Raw genomic sequence first — 20,448 nt, 5'->3', positions numbered from 1 at the left:
TCAGTGAGTTATGGTTAAAAGCTGCATACTAAACCTCAGTTATCATATGTTGCAATCTGTATGAGCTGAATTCCCACTTCCACAGCTGTGGGAGTGGAAACATGAGGCAGTGAAACAAGCTCAGTCCTTCAAGGCTCCTCCCAAGGTGGCTGGTGCAGGGTGCAATGAAGTCCAGGGGATTCTTTTGACCTTTTGTAGGCACAAACCTTGGGAAACAAATGAGCATTGTTAAAGTGACTATGTCTTTCAGAATTTTTCAGCTTTTTTTTAATGATAAAAGTAGCAGCTTAAAAAAAAACCACAAATGTTTGACACTTTTGACAGTCTTCCACATGATAATTAGAGAGTGAAAAGGTGTGGGTTGGCAAGGCATTAGATATGAATGATATGCAAGTTTGTATGCATTTTTCTTTAAGCAACGTTGTTGCGCTGAAGATGAAGCCCTCTGAGCAGTTGTGTAAAGCACAGGTTTTAAAGTGAAACTTAGTTGTATCCTTTTGAAATATTCGAAGAGAAGCTGGAGAAACCTACTGGCACTCTCATTTCTATTTCCAAATAACTCCTTTGACTAGGTAAGAAGTTCTTAATACCGCATATTATGTGTATAATCTTAGAATTGTGTGCATTAGCTTCCAGTTACACCCAGTGTCTTATTTATTAACTTTCAAATTAACTTTCTGGAATAATAACCTTTTTCTGGCACTGTATATTCTGATAATTACTCTTCCTGCCCTTTGCATCCTGTTGAGGGTGCAGGAAAAAACAGCTGAAAGAGAAGATGTTTTCTGTAGTTTGTATCAAGGAAAAGGAGGAGTGGACGGAAGGAGGAAAGATGAAGCAGGGCTTTGACGTGGCTATAGCGTATCAGTTAGTCCAAAGGGAAATGGATTATGGGGAGATGTGTGCAAGATGGAAGAAAATACATGGCATTTAGTATTCCTGTGGGATTTTGGGATTTGGGTGCCTCATTCATTTCACAAGACAGACTTTACCTTAGTCCAATAAATCCAGTAAATGTATTTAATGTAACTTTGATATCCAGTTCAAAAACCTCTTTTTTTCTGGCAAGGAGAGCTAGTAAGGCATTGAAGTTCTTGCAATACAGTAAAAAAAGTTAAAATAATAAAAAAAAAAAGATTTTTTATAGGAATTTTTCTTTTTTAATGCATAGGGAAGCAGGAACACTGGCACTCTGTGAAAGACTGCTCAAAATGTGTTTTTCAGTGAAATACTTGGGGGTTTTTTGTTTGGTTTTGGGTTTTTTATTTGATAGTGTGCTTATGAAGTCTTGTTTCCACTTAAATAAAAAAAGGGAGGTGTGGGTAGAATATAGTTGCTTGAGTGTGTGACTCCTTTGCCTCGGTGGCACTCACTGCTAACCACTGCTGCTTGTTGGCTTGAGTGTAACTGGGGATGCCTGATCAACCAGATCATTTTTAATTTCTCTTAAACTTCCGACTCTGCGAATATTAAATGCTTGGTTTTGCTGAAGAATCAAAATTTGGGAACTGTTTGTTATAAATAAGACCATTGAGCGTGAGGAGCTGGGTCACTGGCCCAGGGAAGCTGTAGCTCTGTGGGTGAGACTTCTCTGCCATGGAGAGAGCCTGACGTCTGGGGGTTTTCCTAAATGGTCATGTTAAATATTGGGAATATGACCTTCTGATGTGTGTATCTTACCATGAGATTGTTAACTACGTTTGTGTCTTTTACATAACTAAATATTTTCATGCTGAAGCTTTTCTGTACTGGACTTTACTCTTGTCTGTCTTCTGCTAACCTGAAGGGTGTTTTGAAAAAGGCATCTCCTGCTTGCCTTGTTTGCCTTAGAAAATTGATGTGCTACGAGCAGATACTGTCTTCTGAACTATCTCTTCAGTGCAGTCGAGAGAAATGTTTTCTAATCAGTTTCAGCCTTTTTCCCACCTCTGGTAAATCTAGCAATTTCCAAGTTCAGTATGTTGCTCAGCTTACTGCCCATGGAAATCACTGCTCTGTGCTGTGTTGAGGGAGTTTACTCTACCTGGGTGCCGTCTGGGCAAATCTTATCACTGAAATAATTTTTACATACTTGGAGACCGCTAATCTGTGTTCAGGACTGCTTTCAAAAATGTACCTATTTGAATCGTAAATAAAGGTTGTAATGTTAAATGGTGTCCTGGCATGTTTTGAATTTGACTTCTGAAGTTGTGGCCTACAAAAAAAGAAAGAAAAAAAAGAATCAAAGAGGGGAAAATAAGTAAATAAATAAATTCCAGGTTCACAAGTGAGAACCCTGAAAATAATAAATTAATTTAGTTCAAGTGGCTATACATGCCCTACCTTGTATCTGTACACTTGGATACAGAGGTCTGACTTACGTGAGGTCCACCCACATCCAGAGCTAAGAAAGCATAAGAGAACTGTTGCCCTAAAGCTGCTTGGCCATATATGCATTAAAGGTTTGTCTTTGCTGGTAGGCTCCACCTTATTACAAAGGTTGAAGCTCAGATGCTTGGTAATCACGGGACAAGAAGAGCTTTATCAGCCAGGCTTTCTGCAGGGTTTGTTGGCACTAGTACTTCAGCTGAGTGCCATTAGGAGATGGCATTTGGAAAAGGATTTGCTCTGCATAGCCTTTGCCCATCTAATCTCTCAGGTGAAACTCATATGGGAGAAGTACTGACTGTCGCCAGAAGGAAATCAGTCCCAGAAAGTCCTTGAGGGAGAGGAATGGTCATGAGCCAGGATCTGCTTGGACCTTGGCCTGGGGCTTGTTCCCAGCGAAGGGCAGATCAGGCATCTGCTGTCTGTCTCCCTTTTACTGAGGACTCTCTGTGTAGCCTTGGGGAGATACAATACTGCATTGGTTGATCAAAGCATAAACTTTTTTCAACAAACATGAAAGCTACAAAATAGATTATCTCTGTCTCCTCCTTCCTCTCCTCCTCCATGAAAACCTGAATTTCTTTTAAACATAGGTCACGTGTGTGTCGTAGCACTGCCAAATGCTGCGGAGGATGGGGCAAGCCTTGGAGTACAACTCCGCTCTCACAGGGAGGCAGGACCACACTTGCGTAATGTGCTGGGAATGGCATCGCAGCTGGGTGAAATTTGTGACAATGCTATGCACCCCACTGTGGTAAAAATAAGAATGTGATCTCATGCTAGGGAATCGAGTTAAAAATAAAAAGAATGAAAATTGTCTTTAATTAGAGGAGTTGCATTTTAAACCAAATAATTTTTCAGATTATGTACGTTTCTCTGTTTCCTGAAGCAAACCTGAAATTTTTTTTTTTTTAAGGATAGGGAATGAAGGGATTTTCTTCCTTCTTTGTATCCTAAAAAGCCCTAAAGCAGTCCTCTTCCTGATTATTACCAGGACATCTAACACTCTTATCAAGTGCAGTGTCTCTGACTGTATTTGAGTCCTTGGCAAGGGCAGTTTGTTCTTTCTGCGTTAACGTCAGTAAAGATTTTTTGCTGGAGAGTGGGAATGTGTGATCTGAAGATTTTAGAATAAAAATTATATTACTTAGCATAAATTATCATTTTACTATATATCAGATAATTTTAAATGGTAATTTTGATATTTCTCAGAATTAAAAGAAAGGAAGACTTAACCCCAGTTGAAGATGAAGATGGACAATATGGGAAAAATTCCAGTCACTTGTGTGCTTTTTTTCCTCTCCCATCCAAGCAAGGCTGTCACTAGTTAATTCAAGTACTTCTCACGAGCACTAGTTTAACTGGCAATAGTGAAAAATATTGTACATTACTGTGAAAGACCGTACTGAACAAGACAGGTTTTAAAAGAAGACTTAAAATAGTTTTCCAAATCTGAAAGATTTTTTTCCTTTAAATATTTAGATTGTGATTTGTCTTTGTGACAACCTGTAATGAAATCTAATGTTATATTGCATTAATTTCAGAAACTGAAATATTCACGAGGTACAGAGTTCTGAAGAAAAGTCAGACCACTGCTATTAGCTGAAAAAAAGTAACCAGAGTTTGCAAAAGTGATAAATCTGCTTTTGACATCAATAACCCCTTCTGCAGGTGCAGGAGGAATGTTTTGTTATTTTCGTATTATGTTGCTTAGTTTGAGTTTACAGAAGAAATTTTAAAAGCTGATAAGCCTTTAAGAAATGTAAATGCAGAATGTTTGGGGGGGGTTATATCTTACAAATAAATGCTATTGATTAGAAGCTGAGATTTTTCCAATTCTTAATTCTCAAAAGATAGGCTTATGAAATAAGACAAAACACAAACTATTTCAAATTGATAACTATGGATTTCTTGCTATTGATGTAGTCTCAGTTTTGGTAAATCATTAATTTCTTAAATGGAAAAAGTGTTTTATTTGCTTACATATTTCTGAAGTTTAATAGTGTTTTCAGTTTGTTTCTTTTAAAACCTTGTGCATATATGAATATAATTTTCATTAAAGTACAGATTATAAGAAATTATAGGTAAAAAGTTAATGGTCCAAATAAATTTGAGTATCAGCTGGTGTTGTAATATCAAATATGAAAGTTAGGAAAGTGAAGAAATGTATGCTAACGTAAGTAGTTTCTTAACTGTTTATATAGTGCTATCTCTAATGTAAATTAATGCTGCATTTAATTGCAGATCAACTAGTGGCTGATATGTCTTAGTGGTTTCTTGTTAGTGTGAATCAACTTTTTTCTAGGAAGACAACTTAAGAAGTACACAACAAACAAGGTAAAATGAAATTGGTTTGTAATGCATGATCACAGGCTGACATCAGTAACTTTTAAAAGATGTTTTAAATCAGTTTTCTTGTCTTTTAAAATCTGTCCTGACTGCAAGTAAAAGTAAATGTTTCTGCTTTACTTGCATATGGCATAGTTGAAGAATCCAGTGGAGATATCCAGTTTTTTTAAATGCAGTGGAAATATATTGAACTAAGTACTGATAAAGTTTCTAAGAAGACGTTTTGTGTGTACTGATGTGTGGTGTTTATTTGCATGTGGTTTAAAACACATTTAGCAGAAGCAAGTCTTGCATCTAAGTTGGTTCTTTTTGTCTAATGGTGCTAAACAAAAGCTGAAGTCTTATTAGCGTACATCATGTGATGAATTTGAATTAACCCCTTGCTAGCTTTTATAGGATGACTTGAATGTTGAGCTATAGCTGTGACATGAAGATGAGACGTGTCATAGATGTTCTCCTATGTTCCACAATCTGCTTTTCTTCTCTGTTCTTAAGAGTGTGATAAAGGCACATCCTCAGTGCATTACCGAGAAGAGAAGATGGTAAAACACAGCCCAGCTCTTCTGCCCTGAGATACCTCAATTAATTACCCTAATGGTTCCATTCTTTACAAGTTCATGGTAGGCTGCATCTTCAGCTTCTTAACTCTAGGCAGATGCCATGGTGTCACTTCTCTCAAACTGCTATCCTTGTGTTAATACTATGCTACAGAAGGTTGTATTTATTCTCCTGACTTTTGTTCACAATGGGTTTTTTTGTGGTACATACTGATCCCAGTGTAATGTGGAGGAATGATAATTTGTTAAAACGTTTCCTATTGATTTCTGTGCTCAACAGAACCCGCACAGTAACTCTGAACTGTAAAGCATTTACATTGATAGACCTCTTCTGGGGAAAATTCCTCTAATTTATTGATGTGTCAAAAATTTCTTCCATCTTCCACTTAAGTGCTGTTGGGGAAGATAATTTTTAACTGGTTGATTTCCAAGTAAAAACTCATCTACCATCTGCTGGGAAAAAATAGTAAGCGGCTGGTTACAGCTCGACAGCTACAGGCAGGTCAAGGGCATATGCTTGTAATTTTGCTACAGTGATTGCTGACTAATTAGCCACGAGGAACTTTATGAAAATTTTCTGTTAAGATCATTTTCTTCTCTCCCATTTTGTTAATGAATACAGTGCACCCAGCTGTGAGTCTCTGAGTGATGGTTGCTATTATGGATTTATCCTTTCAAATTCTGCTTCTAATTTTAGGAAGTTATATTCCTCATCTTTAAGTTTCTAGTAGTAAAACTGTAAAAGGACATGTTATTCCTCAGCAAATGTTGGGAAATACAGTAATATGATTTTATAAATACTGGACCACAATAGCTAACTGTATTAGAGGAGGGAGAATACTGTTCACGGAAATAACCATCTGTAGTCCATATATAGTAGATGAACAAATACTTGGATTACAGATTTTTTAATTAATATGGTTTAGAAGTGGTCTGTTATCACACAGTGATGCTTTACATTACTGTTCCTGTGGTCTCTCTTAGATCACCGATCTCCTGGGTGCCCAGTGCAGTCCAGAGGATGGCATTAGGCGGATGTGTGGGATAGAGTTGTCGTCTTCCTGTTTCCTCCTACACGTACATACCATGTGAGGACATGGAAAAACTAATCTGGTCTGTTCAGATTACTTAATTGTACGGAACTAGGGCATCTCCTTGCAATGCTAATCACTCTTATCTTAAGTACATGCATTAGAATAGGGATTGAACTGAAAAGTTGTCCTACCTGTTCAGAGACTGTATGCATATATACACATATAAGCTTATAGATAGGGATGGTATTGTTCCTATGGCTGTTGGGTTTAAAGATTAGATGTGATTTCTTGTTCCTCACAATCAAAGCTTTCCAGCTAAAAAAGCATATATGGTGCTTGCGCTTTTATCCTATTATACATACTTTTATAACAAAATGCAATTAGAGGATTTGACCTAATAAAGGCCATTCCTTTAGTGTTCAGCTGCAACCAGTTCTGTTTTCTGAAACTTCATGTAAAGCAACATGGTTTTACAGTTTTAACTGTAGTTAACGATTTCTGTCTGTTTTTCCCTAACCACACAAAATAACAAGATTAAATAGGGTAACATTATTTTGGACTTTAAATCCACTTGTTTCTCACAGTGGAAAGCTGTAATCTGGTCAAATCAGGGTCTAGCAGACCAGTCCAGTATGTACCAGACTTTATGATAAGCTGTTGCCCATATGTGTTGTCATTGTCCCCAGGAGACAAGCCTGGAAAGCTGCTGTTTCAGGTATGGTACAATGTTTTGCATTAGAAAAGTGGATGGAGGAAAGATATTTAGTCTGTGCAATACTGTCGACACTAATCTTTTAAACAAAGGAGCTTGGCTGTGGTGTTGTCAAAGGAAACTAAACCTGCTGTTTTATTTTCCCATTGTTCTCTTGCACAGAGAGTCTTTTGGTCTGCAAATGACCGCTGACATTATGCCACAGAAATTGCTACAAGGAGAATGCTTGGTACTTTCCAGATCTTGCCTCTAAGCCTGGCAACGGTGTGGTGGCTGCATTCCCCTGTTTTATGTGCCACAGCAAATTACTTGTATTCATTTTGCGAGATGTTTTCATTTTAAACTTTGGATGGTTGTGTCTCTTCCTAATTTTCCTTTTTCTCTCTGTTGCTGTCAATTCAGACAGACTGTATCTATCAAATAGGTTGTCTGGATGATTTCTGTGCCCCAGACTCAAAGATGCATGAAATGAACCAAAGAAGGAGGACAGGATTTTGAAGATGCCTGCCACAGAGGGTTTTTTTTCTGCACTGTTAGAGTTTCAGGCTAAACAGATGGCATTGAGAGAGGTGAAGCGGAGAGGTCATTTGAAAGTTAGTGTTAGTGTGACTCCCAGGGAACTTGAAGAAAATAGTTTAAGTAACTCAATTACTTGCATGAGATCTCAGTGATGATGCAGGCAGGAAAAGGGGAGGTTGCCAAATGTGTACCAAGTGATATGTGCCACATCTGACAATTTTGCAGAATTAGTGGAGTCTGAAAAACATGGGCCTTTACGGGTCAAAAATGTTTCTGGAAGTGTAGCATCTTCACTGTTCTTTCCTGCTTGCTAGTAAGCTGGGTCAAATCCAGTCTATAGTTCTCCCTGTCTAAGTTCAGCTGCGGGATTGTGCTTTTTTGTTTGCTTATTTTTTAACAAATGTTATTCTTAACTTTCTCTCTTTTGGTTTCATGGGCTTTCTCAGCAGCTACTGTGTTCCACCATACAGTTGGCTGCATGCTCGGGGTGGAGAATTCCTTTCTGTCCATATGCATGTTTCATAAGGCTCTAGTAGTGGTCCTGAAGTTCATAGCGATTTCCAAGGAATGTAAATACTTGTACCATTTAATTTCAGGAGAAGTGCAGAGTGTGATACGCTTACCGATATCTCTCAATGACAGACAGTATTCCTACCAGTTGAGCTCAACTCAGGCTTGTTGGCACAATCTGTATCTTTATGCTAGAGGAAGGCATCTCTGTGTGCAGGTGATGCTGCCTTTTCGCTCCCGTACTTTGCCATGTTTTCCATCATGTGGGTTATCCTTAATTTTTGCCCGAGACCACTGCTGGAATTTGCTGTCCCCAGAAGGCTTAGATTTTCTTTTCTGATGTCCTGCAGAGTGTCTGAATTGAGGGACAACTCTGGCAAAGACTTTAAGATGCTGCTTTTAAAGTGTATTGTAATAGTGTCTAGCAACCACACCCCCATTGTGCTAGGTACTTTACAAACATATAATGCACAGAATATATCCTGAAAAGTTTTGTAAATATTTTGTGTACAATTTGATCCTGTTAATTGGTGCTCCAAAGAGACCATGTAGCTCAAATAAACTCAAATTTGTTTGCCAGTCTTTTGAGAATCAGTACCTAATGTTTCTTCTACTTAATCAGCTGCCATGGTCTGAGCTGGACAAGACAGTCTCAAAATTAATGTCCACATAAGGCAAAGGTGGAATATGTTTAATGAAGTAGTTCTTCTGGGGGGAAAATGCCAAGTCTATTTCAATTTAAATTATTTCCTACACCATTAATGTACAGTTCAGATTTAGGTTTTCCAGCAGGTAAAATCTGTAGAAAATAGCATGCATTTTAATATGCTTCCTTCTAACTAATAGTGTAAGTATGTCATTTTGCTTTAGCCCGCATACAATGAAATAATATTGAAATCATTCTTGTAAACAGCATACACGTCCTGTTGTTGGCTTTGCTTCAGATATTTCTTCACATTTGGCTAGGTTCAAGTAATAAATTGCTGAAAAACTGGAAGATGCTCTGGAAGCAGATTAATCATCTGACTCAGTATTGTCTTTTAGTTTGCCACAAGAAATCTTTCCAATCTATGAGATCATGGATTAGCTGGTTGGAAAATTTAGAGAGGCATGAAGAACATTCCCCTTTTTTGCTGCCTTCTCTTTGAAACCTGCAGGATCTCAGCAAAGCATAAATGACAAATTACTCTTCTTTCCAAGCTCTACCACAAATATGAATTACAATGAAAAATTGGGCATCTGAATTGATACCTCCTCGTTTTATCTAATTTTGGACATTGTAGGTGGCATTTATCTCATGAGATGTAATTCACATGTTTGCGACAGTGATTTAGACTTGCATTATAATCCATGAAAAGAAATGAACACTTGTAGAAAGTGATTCACTTCAGATTTCTAAAAGCAGATTGCATAAATTCCACTTTAAAAGTCCTTTTTCTTCCCATTGATGAGAAAAAGGCAATGATTCATTCTGATGCTATCCATGCTACCCGTGTAGGTGATACGATGTCTGTTTTGTCTGTCCATGTGCAAAAGTGGTGGTAGTGACTGATAAGTAGATCTAATGCTTCAAGGCAAATTGTTTGGATTTGTAGTCTCCTTCATACGCCTTTCAACATGGTGAAACATCTGTGGGTTTTATGACAGCTAGATTGCAAAGAGGTCACCCAATCTAAGTATATTGACACTGTTAGAGAGTTGTTAATGATATTGAATTTAACATCACAAAAAGTAACATGTATTGACATAATGGTATTCTTATTATATTGTAAATCTACAGTAAGGTTTGTGTATTAATGTTGCAAATTTGGATCTATGTGGATTTCTCTTAAAAGCATGCTTTTTATTTCCTTGGATTCACCTGAAGTGTTTTGAGGATCTTTACATCATTACTATAAAGCGCTTTTCTCTCAGTTACGGTAACTGTACAGTTGTAACCCATCTGCCATGCGAGTTCATGTGTGGACCATGTGAGATAAAAAGTAGCCCCAGGCTGGAGCACCCCAAGGCACAGCAGTCGGTGGCCTCTTGGCACCCCACAGCCACCTTCCTCTGAACCCCCTGTGCTCCCCTCTCAGCCCACTCCATGCAAGTTCCTTGAGGATATGCTTTATCCATGAGAAAATGTGGAACTAGGTGCTGTAAAATGTATAGTCACTTTAAATTTAATATTGGCTTGGGAACAACAATAATAGTAAGGTGGCTCTACTCAGAGTCTGAATTGCATTTCAAATGTGTGCTAAAAATTTCCTTGCAAATGTTCTTTGCTGTGAGGATGAGCTGTATACTGCAGAGGCAGATCACAAGTTAGGCTAACAATATAGCTTTTCCTCTTGTGGGCAGAGTAGATGACATCTGTTGTGAATTTTTTGTTGTTGTTTGGTTAGTTTATATCATTAATTATTTTCTTCTTTTCTGGTACCATACCACTTCGCTTATTTGGCTGCGTTGAAGTTGCAACTTTATTGCTCAACGTATTCAGATGTAATGATCTCAACACCAAGAACATTCCATCCTCTGCTTGCGTAACAAACAGGTTATGCGTATTTTATAATTGAACTTTGCATTCTTCAGAAAACGTAGTTTTATTATATTCTGTGTCTCTTTTCTAGCTTACTTGTATTTGCATGCAAAGGGGAGGCAAAGTGAAGTGTGACTAGACTTTAAGAAATCTTGTCTTCAGTTGCCATCTTACTGAAAGTTGTTACAAATTTTATTCTTTTCTGCATCCTTGGAAGGGAACTGCATCCAGCGAGGTAACCACCATAAGAAAAGCAAGTTGTAGGTTGCAACAGGGATGAGGGTTATGTTCACAAGGACAAGGAAGAACGGGGATGGTGGAAGGCACAGACACGCTGTGTCCAGAGGAAGGGTTTGCTGGTGCCTGTTGGTTGGCGAGGATGTAAGGGGAAGAGTCACAGTGGCAGCTGGAAGAAGGGGAAGAAGAAAGAGAGGTGTACATCTTAATAGTTATTAGTGGGAGTGATTTCTTATGGGATTGTAGATAAACCAGTGCCACTTACTTACTATTTGAAGATTTATGTTTGCAAAAATACTTTAAACTTAAAAATGAGTGAAACTGATACTTCAGTGAGGATGTTTTCTTTTCTAACAAGAGCTAGATCATTTTAACACCAACCAGTTTCTCCCTGGGTTTCCTTCTCTGCCCTGAATTTGAGAAATGGCTAAGTTTTGTTGACTGAATTCAGATGCTGTGCTCTACTGAGTTTGGCAGAATGGCCAAAGTTTGAATTTGGCTTGTATTGGTTAAATCAAGCTCTTGATTTGGTTGCCTATTGTCCAGTATGCTAATCCATGTTATTTCCAGCTGAGTTCAAGTGTAAAGTCATTAGAGCAGCATGGGCCTTTTGTTTGTACAAGGAAAGGTTAAGTTCTGCAGGCAGCTCATACTGCTGCCAGCCTGGCTGCTAATCTGAGTTTGGGGATTAATTACCTGTAACAGCCGCAGGACAGAGTCCTGTGCTGAGCAGAAGTCTGATTAGGCCAAAGTTTGGAAAGCTTTGTCAAGGGAAAAGTTTTTCAGCATTTTTCAGGAACTTGAGTTCTGCTTTACTTTGTTCAGAACCAGGTACTTACATTACCACTATGTTCAGCCTAATAATATCCTCATGTTGATATTTTAAATATGCTCTGAAAATCCTGTAACAGAATTAACAAGCAATTTAAACTGTATTAGCCTGTAACTATTTATGGACTGTCAATATTATTATAGTCTTTGTTTCTGAATTGTTTGTAATTCAGCTTTTGGTAACCGCAGGTAGCTGTTGGGGGTGCGAGGGGTAAGGAAGCCAAAACGCAGTTTACCAAGAGATTTCAAAAGCAATTTGTATTTAAGTGGTTTGGAGATGAATAGATTTTTTTTTTTTTTTAAATTTTAAATGCAATTTTTCCCCAGACCCTTCTGATTCAAAGTTTGTATGTATTAACATTTTTGGACATGCTTTTAAATGGACTCAGAAGCTGCTGTTTTCCTGTTTGAAACACTTTGTTTTAAGATTCAACACCAGTTATTATTATGCACAAGCCATTTAACTTTCATTTTATGCCCTTGTACAAAAGAAGGGGAAAACTCTGATTTGGAATGGAGGAGAATTAAGTACACGAGAAATGAAAACAAATACCAGCTTCTTCACAAAGAGAGATCGGCTTTAACAGAAGAAATATGTGCTGTGGACTCGCGTTAGGAATGAGGGAGAAGTCAATTATGATTGTAGATAGTAGCATAAATGTTCATTTTTGCTAAAGTATAACTTACCAAGTCTTCAAATGAAAGCTATAATTCAATCATCACTGAACTAACATTACTTAAAATGATCCAATAAGTTAATACCCCACTTTTTTTAGATTTCAAATCCACCTAGTTAAATAAAACCTTGTAATTCTCTTTAAAAACAGCACAGTTTTTTTCCCCTAATAGATGCTGACTTTGACATCTTTGGCATTGCTTTTGTCTTCCTTTCTTCTTCTTTTTCCTAGCTTAATATTGTAAGAATTTACAATGTTTCTATGTGATAGAAACACTGGAGTGGAACGAAAGTGCTCATTTAGGAAAAATATTCTTATTACTAGTTTTGGGTGGAAAGAATGTGTAGTCCTCGTCAGGGAGTTGCAGGCTTTAAGCTTCTGTGGGTTATTTCCAAATAATGGGTGAATTGTATGCAAAGTAATGACCCTTTTAAGAATTTGCAGGCTAAGAATACGATTACTGAGTAATTCTGAATTTATTTAATGTTTCTATTTCAGTCAGAGGCAATGTTCTCATAAAGCTGCTGGTATAAATTAGGAGTTAGCAGATGGGGTTAATAATCTATTCTCCAGTCTGTGGACAATAACTTGAAATAGTGTAAGCCTATCTGTCGCTTATTAATGTCTAACGTATATATTCTGTCACATATGTGAGAAAGAAAAATCTGGAAGGGTGTGTAGCGTATCACAAAGTATAGCTCTCTGCCTGAATGTCTGCCAGTGCCAGAATGTTGTGTTGAGCAGAACAGTGAAGGCTGATGGTTGATCACTCCGGTTCAGACGTGTAGATAACTGATAGTGGGGCCCAATTAACACTAAGCAGCCCTGAAGCCAACCTCATTATCACGTTTTACTTAGGTACTTGTCTTATTTATTTATTTATTTATTTCCGTCTCTTCCTTTTGGTGACTTAATAACTTTCTTCCTCAAGACATCATCAGGTCTGAGAGAAAGCCTTGGTTCTACCTGCAGCCAGTTATATAAGGTATTCCTTGATGGTTATACTTTGTTGATCACGCATCTTTTTCTGCTCTTTTACTTAGATGACAGTGCCTCTGCTGCAAGCAGTATGGAGGTAACGGATCGCATTGCCTCTCTGGAGCAACGTGTCCAGATGCAGGAAGATGACATCCAGCTGCTTAAATCTGCTCTTGCTGATGTGGTTCGACGCTTGAATATTACAGAGGAACAGCAGGCCATGCAGAACAAGAAAGGACCTACCAAAGGTTTGTGTTTCACATATATGTAAAATAGGTAGTGCAATTCAATGAGCATTTTGTAGGTATTAAAATAGGTTATTCTTTAGATCTTTGAAATGCTCAAAATCAACAAATCAAACTTAAAAAATACTGACATTTAACCTGTTAAAGAGAACACATAAAAATCCAAGTGGTTAAATCTGTGAGCCTTCTAAAGTTCCCATGAACCAGTGAAGCATTTCCATCTTCTTACTGCTTAATCTACTCCCTACATTTAACCATGGCTACCACTTCCTGACTTTTGATCAAGATTAGTTTATAAATTGTTTGGGGAACATATAATCTTCTGTGGGTGAAAATCCTAAGAGTTTTTTGATCTAAAACATTAATTAAAGTAAAATGTAATTTTAATTTAATTAGAAATGTCTTAAGTGCCTTTGGTGTAGGCATAGCCAAAGACAGAGCTCTGAGCTAGTACAGAGGTGACATGACTGAGGAGATGGTGCAACACCAGCTGCTCAGCTATGAAGGAAAGGTAGAGCTGCGGTTGGTGCCTGACCCCGTTCCAGTGCAGCAGATCCAGAGCCAGCGAGGTGGCAGGCGTTGCCACTTAGCAATATGCTGTGCTGCGCCCATGTGCCGCAGCGTGCTCTCTCTTGGCTCCTGCTCTGTAAGAACGGGTTTGTCTGTACACAAATGAGAAAAGCTGGAGTTGAACATCCAGCACTTTGCAGTAGTAAAGGTTTATTAGAACCCAGCCAGTGTGATTTACTGTAGTCTGTGAGGCTGCAAAAGCCTGGGAGACTGCCTATCTGCAGCTTAGCAGAAATGCATGAGGTATTTTTGGGTAGTCTTAGGAGTAAGAGTGGTGGCAACCGAGATGTGGAAAGAAAGTATGGCTGACTTCACAGGCTCTCTGCTGTCTAAATTAAGAAATTGTTTCTTTGGGGGTCCTGATACGTATTAATATAAATTAAAAACTTAATTCACACCAGAAGTATGATATGTAATTGTGGATTCATAATTTTCTCAGCTGGAAATTAGGACTTCCTTTCATCTTGGTTATATATTTGTGACTTTGTGACAGATATTTACTTTTAGGCATTGATTTAACAGAATAGATAAGGAACTACTTAATTAATTTGCTGAACTGAGATGTCTTGTTTGTTTTAATGTTTTGTGTCTGGAGACAAGGAAAAGAGAAAGGGGCAGAATTACAGAGCCAGATTAGTTGATAGTATATCACGCTAGTTGTTGGACAGAATATGCAGTAAATGTCTGTGATCTTGTTTTCCTGTTTTCTTCCCTTTCTGTTGTATTTTCCTCATTTTGTCTTTGTCTGTTTCACTGAAAAAAAAAAAACCAAAAAGTCAGGTAAGTTAAATGTCACTAAAGATAGCCTCCACTATGATAAAATGTTCCACCAAATCTGGTTGTACAAGGGAGTAAGAGGCTTTATTTTGCCTGTAAAATAGATATTATCTGATGTGTGGAGGAAATAAGGTCTAGTAATTATTACTGAGTTGTAACCATATCAGTTGTTCTTGCCTGCTGGCTTTACTTAGCAAAATGCAGACCAGATTTTCATGGATTTTCTGAGCAGAGTTGAACTCTAAATCAGGAGATGCTTTCTTGGTTGTGGCAGGTTGTTAAAGCCATAGTTCAATGTACATTGAAGAAAAGCTGCTGGAAGCCTATCTTTCTGCCTTCTGTGGCTGGTTTTTTTTTGTTGTTTTTTTTTTTTTTTTAAAAAAAAGTATATGGCATGGATACTCCTTAACGTGTGTGTGAAGTGACAGTGTAAGAAGTTTTACTGTGATAAGGCAAATAGAGGACTACAAAGCCAATTGCTCATCCATTACAAATTACTGAAGTGAGTCCTGATAATTGCCAACTAAATCCAACTAATTTCTCGAAATAATTGCTACAGTAACGATTTATGTAAAGAGCTTTTAATTTTACTATATATCAGTTGTATCATTAGTGTATGGTCAGCCTTATTAAACGTACTCTGTAACATGAAACAGAACCTGAAGTATCCTGATCTTTTGTTTCTTCCAGCTGTTTTGTGAAATATGATACATTTCACATGATGGCCTGTTCTTCCTGTAGTAGGCACAACTACTTTATAACAGATTGCATGCAATTACTTAGCATAAGACTAATTTGAATTTCAGTATTGGAATATCATTACAGAGGCTTGTGATGGAGATTGTTAGGAGAGGGTTTGCTTAGACATGGGTGAAACTGGAGCGCTGGCTTCTGGTGTTTTGCCACTTGGGCTGCGTGGGACTCAATCTGTTTTCTTTCCATAGGTTGTTTAATGACAAATTCCACATTCAGAATTGTAAAAAGTGGAATTTGAGCTCACAAAGTGTCACAAAAATCTCATCCATGCAAACTGGGGTTTGAAGCGTATTATATGCTGCTTCTTTCATCTGACCTATAGATGAAGTAGATCAGGATTAAAAGCTTGTATGTGTCAGGGGGAGGTTCGTGCCATTGGAAAACAGGATCCCCAGTGTACAGCTTAAAGTCTGGATGAAGAAGCTTCATGGGACAGAAGACTACATTTTCTGTGTACTTCAGGTTTGAAATTGGTTTAAAGATTTCAAGTTTCAGGCTTGTTTTCAGTCTTTGTGTGTGTTCCTGTTCTAGACTTGAGCTAGGCAGCTTAAAAGCAGCGTGTATCACGGAAAGTGAGCTGCTTATCTTGTCTATTTGTGGAGCTCCTTCACTAATGGTGTTTTGGGTTTTTGTCTGAGTTTTTTTCCCCCCCTTCCTTATTTAATTCAGCTGCTTGGTGGAGTTCAGTATGGCTTCCTGCCTTTGTTTTACTTGTGTTTGTTGTTTTTTCCTTTTGCAATTATTGGTTTGTTTGTAAACTTAAAAGCCCTATTAATCCATAGATCAGAGTATGATTAAAAAAGCTGCTGCTGAGGCTGATAAACATGTCAGTCCTGCTACCACAGGTAAGATCTTGAAGCAACAGACCTTCCAAAATAAACCTTACTGACAAAGCAATAATACCAATGTGTTTGAGTTACTGACTTCTAACAGCAATGACATGTTTGGAGTTGTTTGACTGTTATGTCAGTTACCACTGGTGTGAAATAGCTCTTGTAAGTAAAACTAAATAGCTCCAGCATAAATAGTGAATTAATTGAATAATGTATAGTTTTTCTGTGTGCTGTGTAAGAGTTTTGTGGTGTTGCTTTCTATGCCAGCTGATCATGGGGCTGGATCTTTAAATCTCCACCTCCAGAAATGTGTGTTCTGGCTTGGCATTGGATTTGAAGCAAAACCTCCATTAAAGGTTGCAGGGTTTATTCCTGGCTGCCGATAGTTTTGATTTTGTAAAGTTAGGAGAGCAGACTTCAGCTCGTTCACTCCAGCTACTTTTTAGTAGGCATTTTTATATAACTATAAAGAAGGAAAATCTTTTATTATTTGTTTATTTACCTTTAATTGCTCTAATTCGTGATCTCAAAGCCTCATTAAAGTTTTGTGAGCTACAGAAACCTTGTCAGGAAAAAAGGCTACAGCTGCTGCACTGTAGCTATCGGTGCTTCTGTAATATGCAACAGAATCAGTTTAATACATACAGGTTAATAACGGCATTGCAGCACTTAATCAGGAAACAAGCAGTAAAGCATACAGCACGAAGCTGTAGAAGGAATTTAATTTGGAAGAATGAATACTGTAGAAGTAAAGGGGATCATGATATCTGAATCTCTTAATTAAAAAAAAAAATAGAAGCATGAGAAGCCAAACTACAGTAAGTTTTAGGTGTTTTGTATAAGCTCTAAAGACAGCATTAGTCTGTTAAAATAGATCATGGAAGCCAGGGCTGGAAGGCACCATGAATTGATTTAAATCTTGTTTAGCCTTGCCTTAAAGCTTCCTGTAAAATCAGAGCACCCTTGCTCTTCTTCTTCACAGTAAGAATCATAGAATCATTTAGGTTGGAAAAGACCTTTAAGACCATTGAGTCCTACCATAAACCTAACACTGCTAAGTCCACCACTAAACTATGTCCCTAAGCGCCTCATCCACACATCTTTTAAATACCTCCAGGAATGGTGACTCATTGGAACGGGCTGCCCATTCCAATGCCTGACAACCCTTTCAGTGAAGAACTTTTTCCTAATATCCAGTCTAAACCTCCCCTGGCGCAACTTGAGGCCATTTCCTCTAGTCCTGTTGCTAGTCACTTGGGAGAAGAGACCAACACCCACCTCTCTGCAACCTCCTTTCAGGTAATTGTAGAGAGTGATAAGGTCTCCCCTCAGCCTCCTCTTCTCCAGACTGAACAACCCCAGTTCCCTCAGCCACTCCTCATCAGACTTGTGCTCCAGACCCCTCACCAGCTTCGTCGCCCTTCTCTGGACACGCTCCAGCACCTCAATGTCCTTGTTGTAGCGAGGGGCCCAAAACTGAACACAGTATTCGAGGTGCGGCCTCACCAGTGCTGAGTACAGGGGGACAATGAATGATACTGTCTCACCCTATCAGTCTCCTGCAGTTGTAGGTTCTTGAATCCTCAGTGAGCATGGATAAGATTTTCTTATTTTTGCTTTGTTGACTTGTTTTCATGTCATCCTTCAGTCTTCTAAGCACAATAAGCTTTATTCCTTCAATATTTCCTTATGGGTTGTTTTCTAAATTTCTCTCCTTTGAACAAATAAATAATGAATACATGACAAGCAAGTATGCATTTTAACAAAGTGTCAAGACAAAGTTTCTCCTGAAACTTGCATTCCTGAGTACACCATATTTACTGATCTAATCTTCTCAAGGCACAGGCTTTCACGTTTGTCTTCTGTTGTTCAGTATATGAAAACTTCAGGTGAACAAGTCAATAAATGCTTGCCACCAGTGCTACAGTAAGATGTTATGATAATATAACCTAGGACTGTATACAATTTTTAGATTTTTTAAATTTTTGCTTTTTAGATTATTTATCCTCAGTGGTCTTTTTTCGAAGAACATTTCATAGGTATTCTCTCTGCTGTGCTGTCCAAGTTCAGTAAAGTTTTATCTTGTGTTCCTTAAGTGACTTGTGACTGCTGCCTTCTCTTGGTCATTGTTTCTCTGAGCCTGGAGACTTTTGGCATCTTTACAAAGTCGGCTTGTTATACTAAGTTCTGTCAAATTTCAAGTGATGTACACAGCTTTCTTCCCTGCTGTAGGGAGAGCACTAGTCATGTCTGTGTTTTCAGGCTGTGGTCCACTGGAGTTTTCATGTTTGTACTCATTGCTTGCAGTTTTAACCACTGTTTATTTTTGCAACTAATTTCTAACATACTTGATTGGGACTTTACTCTTATTCTAATATTAATTACAGGTATGACATGTACAGAATCTTTTGAGCCAATGTTTAATCAGAAGAGCAAAGGTAGATAATGTCAGCTCATTAAGTCCACTGTTTTGCTGATTTAAATCACTTTTTCCGACTAAAGGGTAAAATTCCTTTTTGTCAAACATAAGCCCACATTCTTTAAAAGAAGAGATTTTTGGGGGGAATAAGGATTTCTTAATAGATCATTTGCTTGTGGAAAACCTGCAAGAACATTGAGGGATAAAGAGCAGGAGTTTCTGGGATGGCAACCTGCACTCTTCTGAATGCTATCCAGGTGGGCAAGAGACTGATGCTCTTTTAAGAGAGCAGAATTGTTTGCAGTGGCAACCTTTGCACATACCAGTAAGCTCCTTGAGCTAGAACAGAGTTTTACAGGTGAGACAGGTTACAGAATTGTGTTCTTAAGCTATCTGCAGGTGACTTGCTTGATATGATGATGATTATTATTATTAATAATAATATTAAAATTACTTCTTGTTAAAACTCTCATCTATGGTGAATTTGGCAATAGTGAAACAAAAAAGGCTGCCTACACAGATATTTTTAAATATTCTAATGTTGTTTGTCAGGGGGGAAAAAAAAAAGAAAAAGAAAACAATTATTTCATCTTCTGCTTGTTTTACAGCAAGACCGCTGGTACAAACTCTGCCTTTAAGGACTACTGTTAATAATGGAACTGTGTTACCAAAGAAACCAAGTGGCTCTTTGCCTTCTCCATCAGGAACCAGAAAGGAAACTGTATCACCAGCAGCAAAAAGGTACACATCTATCAGAAACATAATCATTAAATTGAAAAAATAGTGTATCTCCTTTTTTAAGCTTCTAGATACATAGTTTTTCTTACTTGCAAAGCAATGGTCTAAATACTTAGTTCAGAAAGAAAAGGAGAGATGGATTTCATTCTAAGAGGCTTTAAACTTATTTGGTCTCATTAGAGTTAAGGTCATTACTGTGAATATTGAAAGAATAGGCAACAATTGGTCTACTAGTTTGTGTTATTTTCTTGCTACGACAGTCTAGCATATAGAGAATAAATCTGTGCTGTTGCATAACATGAAAAGTAGTGCAAGGATTCTTTTAGTAGCTAGTAGAAAATATACAGTCTGCAGAGAAACTGGGCGATCATTACAAATCAGTATGTTACCATTGGTAGTACTCTCTCACTAAAAATTATCATAGAAACTGCATGTGCAATGTTAGAAGCATCTCAGGGAGGAGGAAAATTCTGCATATAGCACATATTTATGCAAATGAAAACATCCATCTTTAGATATCTTACCATTAGCATGATTTAAATACTTTAAAAAATTACTGCTCTGTCTCATTCTGCTTTGTGTGTGTGTAGGGTTTTTAAGTGGGCTACATGTTTTATACATCTAGGTTATAAGGAGGGCAATGGATGGGGTGCAGCAAGTTCAAGTTACATGTGACAGTTATTGTGGTACTAATTTGCTGTGTGGTTTGCCTGTAAAAGATAATAGTGTGGGGTTGTTTTTTTTTTTTTAACATTTCTTTTGTTGTGTGTCATCCTCAGCTTTTTGTAGTGATGACCATGTCAACTCTGAGGAGGGCA

The 20,448-nt window shown here is 37.8% G+C and overlaps 1 protein-coding gene across 4 annotated transcripts in view; it reads left to right on the top strand.

Annotated features, from left to right (window-relative positions):
* Positions 1–20,448, top strand: part of EML1 (EMAP like 1) — a 130,440-nt gene that overhangs the window by 60,822 nt on the left and 49,170 nt on the right. For 3 of the 4 annotated variants that reach the window (XM_059819687.1, XM_059819689.1, XM_059819690.1), the window contains exons 2-3: positions 13,358–13,540; positions 19,501–19,633. In XM_059819687.1, the coding sequence (XP_059675670.1) occupies positions 13,358–13,540; positions 19,501–19,633 (316 nt within the window). Of the gene's footprint in view, positions 1–13,357; positions 13,541–16,422; positions 16,486–19,500; positions 19,634–20,448 lie in introns of all 4 variants that reach the window. The other variant, XM_059819688.1, reaches the window with a different exon arrangement.

The sequence above is a fragment of the Gavia stellata genome, chromosome 7, assembly GCF_030936135.1.
Source record: "Gavia stellata isolate bGavSte3 chromosome 7, bGavSte3.hap2, whole genome shotgun sequence".
NCBI classification, from domain to species: Eukaryota; Metazoa; Chordata; class Aves; order Gaviiformes; family Gaviidae; genus Gavia; species Gavia stellata.
The sequence above is the reverse complement of the archived record's forward strand: the minus strand, read 5'-3'. Positions and strand labels throughout refer to the sequence as shown.